Below are 6946 nucleotides of genomic sequence, written 5' to 3' on the forward strand. Positions count from 1 at the left end.
GAACACGGAATAGTCAAAATCGCGGGAGGACCGTTCTCTTCCGCGCACATATCTTGCGGAAGACGGACGTTCTCTCCCTCGGAATCGATTCTTCGCGGACGGAAAGACCATGCGCGGCTGATCGATGAATTTGGAACGAGACTCGCCGGAATCCAGAATTCCTCCTTTTTCCCGATTACCGGAGAGACGATTAGCCCTGGACCATCCACACGGAAGATCTCCAATTCTTCTCCAGCATGTAACTTGCCCCAATCTGCGGTTAATCTTACTCTGCTTCCTGGAACGATCTACGGAATCTCCCGGTTAACTTAACGAATCTTTGATCTTTCCTCGATCATGCACCGGATCATCGATATCTTTCACACCCCACTCCCGTTGACCACCATTTCACCATTCTCTCTTGATCGTTTTAATGTTCGAAGCGTTTCGTCTATCCAATATCTTGCGACATATTATTAAACAGCAAGCACTCGATGGCAACAGTGAGCAGCAACAGTGACCCAACACTTAATAAATACAGCTAGCCAAATATATCGTATAATAAAACTGCAGAAAACTACGGTGTTTAGCAATAGTGTATAGCAATAGTGATAAGATATCAACATACAAAACTGGAAAAAGGGAATATTCTACCAATATTTAAAATAATAATAATAAATTAATATCGCGAATATAATAAGATAAATAATAACATCGACGGTGGTAATAATAGATAATAAAGAAAATCTACAATAATTATTATGAATTGTATTCAAGAAATGTAATCATGACAACAATAAATGTAATAACGACGATAACGACAATGATAATGACGAAGACGACGATGACGATGATGATGATGATGATGATGAGATGATGATGATGATAATGATGGTGATAATGACGACGAAGATAATGGCAATAACGAACGCGATTGCAATGTAATATTAAAAAATGAAAACAAATGGAAGGGAAGGCAATAACGATGCAAGAAGCAACAACTACAGAGTTAACATGTTTGAGAGCGTTTCATTTTGATGTAAAATATGTACAAGGTAATACTGGTTTCGTGAATAAGAATAACAAATCGTCAAAAGTAATCAGAGCCTGTAATATAATGAGTGCAGTAATATTGCACGTTGAGAAGAGATATCAACGAGAAATGATATATTTCATTATTTGCACTATTTGTCTCACAATCAATGGAAACGGTGAAAATAAAAAAGTTGTTACCGTACCAACGAAAAATTATATGACAGAGATCGAATAGCAACAGGCATCAAGAGGAAGAGAAAGAAGAATCCTTTTGCTGCAATTGCAAGAATTCTAATTACGAATAAAGACAAATAGAATTGTATATATATAAACTTAAGAAATAATAATAATTTCGATATTATTGCTCACCGGAATAGAGTTGTTGCGAACAGGTGATCGTGGACGTAGAGTACTTCTGAATCCTTCAAGAAAGTTCAGTCTGCTTTTGCTAGGACTTGGCGATTGCGAAGAATCCTGATCCAAGCCTCCGGTACGAGGTCGCTGTAAAACCGACGTTGTCGTAGCTGTCGCTGCTGCAGCTGTAGCTAATGCTTTTGAAGAGGTAGTAGCAGCGATTTCATTTCTCCGTTCTTCGTTCGTTTTAGACATGTTCGGTATTGTTGATGAAAGTACACTCCCTCGACATGGAGAATCCGGACTCACGCCACGACTGTACGCCAGCAAATTATAAATAAAATTCAAACACGGTATTGCATCTATGAAAATATACACTTTTTGTCGTATCGAGTTATTATAACTCGAACAAGATATCATAACTCGAATCAACACTCGGATTTAAAGATAAATGATGACATTCAAGTTTTATTATAATAATAGATTTAAAATTATACTGGTTTACTTTATACAATTTTTTTTTTTTTTTTTTTTTTTTTGGGAGATTTAATAAGGGAATTCCTTTTGAAAACACAAAACCCCTTGCTTAAAAATTTTAAAAAAGGGGTTTTTTTTTTTCAAAAAGAATTCCCTTTTTAAAACCCCCAAAAAAAAAAAAAAAATTGTTTAAAAAAAAACGGTATAATTTTAAATTTTTTATTTTAAAAAAAAATTTAAAATTATACGGGTTTACTTTATACAATTTTTTTTTTTTTTTTTTTTTTTTTGGGAGATTTAATAAGGGAATTCCTTTTGAAAAAGATAAATCCATTGCTTAAAATGTTTAAATAAAGTATAAAGCAACTTGAAATTTTAATTAAGATGTAAGATATCGATGCAATACCATGTCCTCGTAGAAAATGATAAGAAAAACCAAGCTGTTAGTCAAACGACGAGTAAATAGTGTTAAATAGGCGTAGGAAAAGGATGCATCACAATTAGAATGTTGACCAATGTACAATTTATTCTAAACAAAATGTTTACGTTTCTCGAGTTTTACTTTACGTCGTCCTTCATGAATGCACATTTATGTACAGCATACTATCCCCCGCATTCGTTCAATCTTGCAGTTATAAACATTATTAAAATTATTATACACTTGCAGCGTTACGTCGTTAATAGGTAATATAGCTTTTGGTGGGGGTGAGTCAGCATGTTGGACATGCTCGCTTGGCTTGATCATGCGTCATTTATTGCGTGTAATGTTTATTCTTACTTTACACACGCGTGATTATCCGTGCATGTACATACAGATACGCGCATGTAAATTTCTCATTACGTGAAAATCAGTGAAACGTGCTTCCATAAACAATAAACAATAGGATTGAAAAAATTATTTGAGCCAAAAAGACACAGCAGTACGTAGTCTCGTTCGTTGTTTAATCAATTTTCTCTTTTAGAAATCGTTCCTTCTTATCAAATTTTTCTAACAAAATCTGTCTCGCCCCCACCCCTTCCCTTTCCAGCGTAATCTCTCACTCGCTCTCTCTCTCATACATCCGCACGCGCGCGTGTAAACGCGAAATACATGCAGTCACGCGACAGACACATAACTCACATAAACAGAAGCATGCAACAAACACACCTTTCCACTTTAATATTATTCTTTTGCAAACAACAAGATACCAAAGGAGGTGTTACGAGGATGTAAATTGTGAGTGGGTACGTTTCGTTATACCTACCCTTACCTGCACACAGGTGTGCAACACAGTCGATAAATAACAGAATGCTTGATAATTTGTATCGTATCGTATCGTATCGTATCGTATCGTATTGTAACGTGTCGTATCGTAGAATGTCACATTGTACCGTACCGTATTGTACTGTACCATATAATATCGTATTGTATCGTGTATTAATGTACCGTATCATATTATATTGCATTGTATAGCATTATGTTCCAACGAACCATGACAAACACAGTTGTAGGAACGTTAAAAACTACTCCGAAGGAGGTAGGTAATTATTATAGAATATAGTAGGAGACGCTCTCGCGATAAAGCTACTCAGCAGCAATAGCGAGGTAGATTCCTGGACTGCAATGTTAAGGCAAACAAGAGGAAGCACGTCGCAATATGGTGAAAGAGTAATGTGTACATAAACTGTGTGATAAGAGAACACATTAGTGAGATAAATTAGGAACAAAACGAAAGGAAAACAGAGATTAAAACGGATTTCGGTTTTAGGATACGACTACGGTTCTCTAGCATATAGCGCTTCTGTATCTTTTCTTTATATAAAATATACAAAAATATTTCGGAACGAATCTTCACGGATCGAGCGTTGAAAGAGAGTCAATGTAATTCAGTGTGTTAGATAGAGTGACGCTTACAATGGATCTTTGGTAAGTTCCTTTTGGTAGGCAATTGGTGACTGTATCGCTTTAAGGAAGTCACGTTGGGTCTGCAGGATGGCAGTGATCGTATCTACCCACTCCTGCTTCCGTGGCCCATTTTCTTCTACTGCGCTACAAGAGAATCCAAGGCCAGGTTTTCGAGGATCTGTTGATCGAATTATAAACTTCTCCGAATCATCATAACATTCTTCCAAACTCATTTTATTCACCTATATAAAATGAAATATTCATCTTTATATATTTATAATATTTCATATTAAATATTTTTTTCATTTTTTTTCAATTGTTAATGTAATATATATGTAACATTATTATGCTATTAATTAACAATTATATCTAAATTTCTTTTTTTTTATAACAAAATAAATTTAATAAATAAAATAAAAACAATATTTTATTGATTTGCATGTTTCTCCCTTTTACTATTTTAGTAAAATAATCTAACAAAATAGTAATATAAAATAGTTTAAGAAATATATATTATTAATTAATTAATAATATTTGTAAAACATCAAATTATAATTTGTGATAAAAAATTTGAAAAAAATATTGAGCAAATTTAACGATAGTTCTTTACCTGAATATGAGCTTTGTAAATATAGACAGGATTGGTGAATTGCGTCTTTTTTCCGACAGCCTCACTAAAAATAATATTTTGTTCGAACAGGAAGACTTGCCATTCTTTTTCCTTACTAGGCAAATTCGAAGAAAATTCTGAGACTAAAAGTGGTCCGTGCAATAATAATTTTCCTTGCGCTGTAATTTTTCCCTAATAAAAAAAAGTAAATAAATAAAAGATAGTAATCAGACAGAGTGAGTCGAATATAATAAAAGACAATGCAAGATATTAATATAATCGAATTATTATTTTGCATCAAGATAAGGATACTTACATCGAAACCTTGAAGTCTTGCAACATCCATCATGTCATTGGCCGCTTTTGGAATAATACGCATTACATGAACCGCTGCTCTAAGTCCTTCGATTTCCGAAATTCTTTGAGTTCGTTCGGTAAGTCTTAATGCCTCTCGAAGAAGAAGTTGATACTTTGTGATTCTTTGAACAGGTTTGATTAAAAGATCGCATAATTGTAATCGATGTCCGAGCTTTTGCCTCAAGTCCTGGACAATAATAATTGATAAGAATAAAAAGGAAAAATAAAATTAGCAAAGTATTAGAATTAGAAATTTTTTTATATAATACACAAGACTTAATTTAAGTATCTTAATTTGTATATCTACCTCAAAATAGGTATCTATATACTCAGAAACAATATACTCGGAGACTGGTTTATTTTGACAATAAACAACATACATATGTAACTTCCTTTCGTATCGCTTAAACAACGGCCCAAGCTCTTCCGGCCGTTCCAAGCAACGTTCCAAAGCTTTCAGAAAGAAACTGTATTATAAGAATAAAAATGAACGAGATGTTCAATTTATACGATGTTACTATAAATAGACAAATAATATAGAAGAAAAGCTTACTCTCTATGCCATTCGTAGATTGCCTCTATGTTACCAAACACCATTTTGTCTTTTCCACCGCGCAAATCATCCGGCAATGGCACTTGAGATTCAGAATCTCGCATCAATGCCATGTATCCTTCAACTATTTGCTTTAAATCATTTACATAATCTTTCTCCGTCTCGACTAATTCTCGAATAACGAATTGTCGTTTCACTAGCACTGCGCTTTCCAAGTCGTATTCCTCCGAATTCCCGTGAGCAGGGCTGCTTGTTGTTCCTATCTTAGTTGTCGTCGTCATTATCCCCGTCGCTGCAGTTGCTGTCGCTATTGTTGTCATTACCGTCGTTGACGCAGCAATCGTCGTAGCAGTTGTACTTGATACTGCATCTTTGTCATAATCGTTATCCCCACCAATGCTTGAATTTTTACCACTAGGTGTTCGCATCAGACTTTGTCTTTCTTGATTTTCCGTATGTTGTTCCTATTTCAATATTACAAAAGCGAGTCAATTTCAGATATATATTATAAATTTAAATTCTTTTTTTTAGTATACTTACCATTCTCTCTTTTACGATCTGTTCAATTTCAGCTAGATCAACCGTTGTGGCACCGTCAAGAATCTTCGTTGAACGTTCAGACGTCTATATGTATATATAATAGAAATAAATTTAAATATTATATTTAAGAATTATATTTTTATCTATAAATTATATCGATTTATTTATAACTATTATATTATTTTAATTATTTATATTAAAACACAAAATTTTGAAATTGTATATCATGTATATAGTAGTTTTATTTTTTTTTAACTGTAATAAAAATTGGAACACAATGCGTATAGAAATACGTTACGTTATATTAAAGCAGTTTTCTTCAGTGCAAAGAATGAGACGTTCAAATTTCCTCACGTACGATTCATTGGTATTCATAACGTTTGCGGTCAAACGTTTGGACCAGGTAAAATAAATGAATTATAATGGGTGAAAGGTTCTAAATAATTTGAAAGTATTTTGAGAGAGGGTAAAACAAATTAAAAAGAGGAATTATAAAAAAAATTGGCGAGAAAGAAAGAATTGTAGCTAAGATAGGTTAGAATAAAAATATATTTAAAAAAGAAGAAAAATGAAAATGAAACTCACTCGAGATTTTCCACAGCCTTCTGTTGCAATTGCAGATCCCGATGCCCCATTCGCAGTTCCTACAAGTATCGGTTCAGTGATGGGTTTCATCGGTGGAGGAAGTTCTAATTCGTCTTCGACATCGTCCGCTCCATTTTGTTCCGAATAAGTTAAAGCTTCCGTGTTATCGGGTTCCGGTACGTCTTCTTCCAATTCTGGCTCCGATTGTTCCATTTCTCCTTCGTCCTCTTCTCCTTCGATTCCTGGTTGAAGTTCAGTGTCAAGGTCCGCTTCAGAGGCAGACACACGCATAGAGGCAGTCGCTGTTGTTAACGCAGAGATAGAAATAGAAGCAGTTCTGGACGGTCGAGATTGTTCCGCACCAGTCGGTAATTTGAATCGTTTTTCCGAGACATTCTTTTTCAATCGATCACCTGACGACGGCACAATCGATGTCATCGATGTTGCCGTCGATGTCGTCGTCGGTGGTGACTTCTCGACTTTACCTTGGCTAAGTTTACGCAATGGTGGAGGCAACCACTTTCTCCTATGAAAGAAGAAAAATGAAAAAAAAAAAAAAAAAAAAAAAAAA

General features: G+C 34.5%; 1 protein-coding gene across 12 annotated transcripts in view; it reads right to left on the reverse strand.

Annotated features, from left to right (window-relative positions):
• LOC102679786 (kalirin) overlaps nt 1-6946 on the reverse strand; it is a 39551-nt gene that overhangs the window by 16537 nt on the left and 16068 nt on the right. For 5 of the 12 annotated variants that reach the window (XM_031510348.1, XM_031510347.1, XM_031510345.1 and 2 more), the window contains 9 exons: nt 6376-6901; nt 5791-5874; nt 5251-5714; nt 5005-5164; nt 4657-4884; nt 4341-4532; nt 3740-3972; nt 1384-1684; nt 1-287 (listed from right to left, as the gene is read on the reverse strand). In XM_031510348.1, coding sequence (XP_031366208.1) covers nt 1-287; nt 1384-1684; nt 3740-3972; nt 4341-4532; nt 4657-4884; nt 5005-5164; nt 5251-5714; nt 5791-5874; nt 6376-6901 — 2475 coding nt within the window. Of the gene's footprint in view, nt 288-988; nt 1306-1332; nt 1685-3739; nt 3973-4340; nt 4533-4656; nt 4885-5004; nt 5165-5250; nt 5715-5790; nt 5875-6375; nt 6902-6946 lie in introns of those variants that run through there. The other 7 variants (XM_031510351.1, XM_006615475.2, XM_006615476.2 and 4 more) reach the window with 6 other exon arrangements.

This window comes from Apis dorsata, unplaced genomic scaffold (assembly GCF_000469605.1).
Source record: "Apis dorsata unplaced genomic scaffold, Apis dorsata 1.3 scaffold_223, whole genome shotgun sequence".
Classification (NCBI taxonomy): domain Eukaryota; kingdom Metazoa; phylum Arthropoda; class Insecta; order Hymenoptera; family Apidae; genus Apis; species Apis dorsata.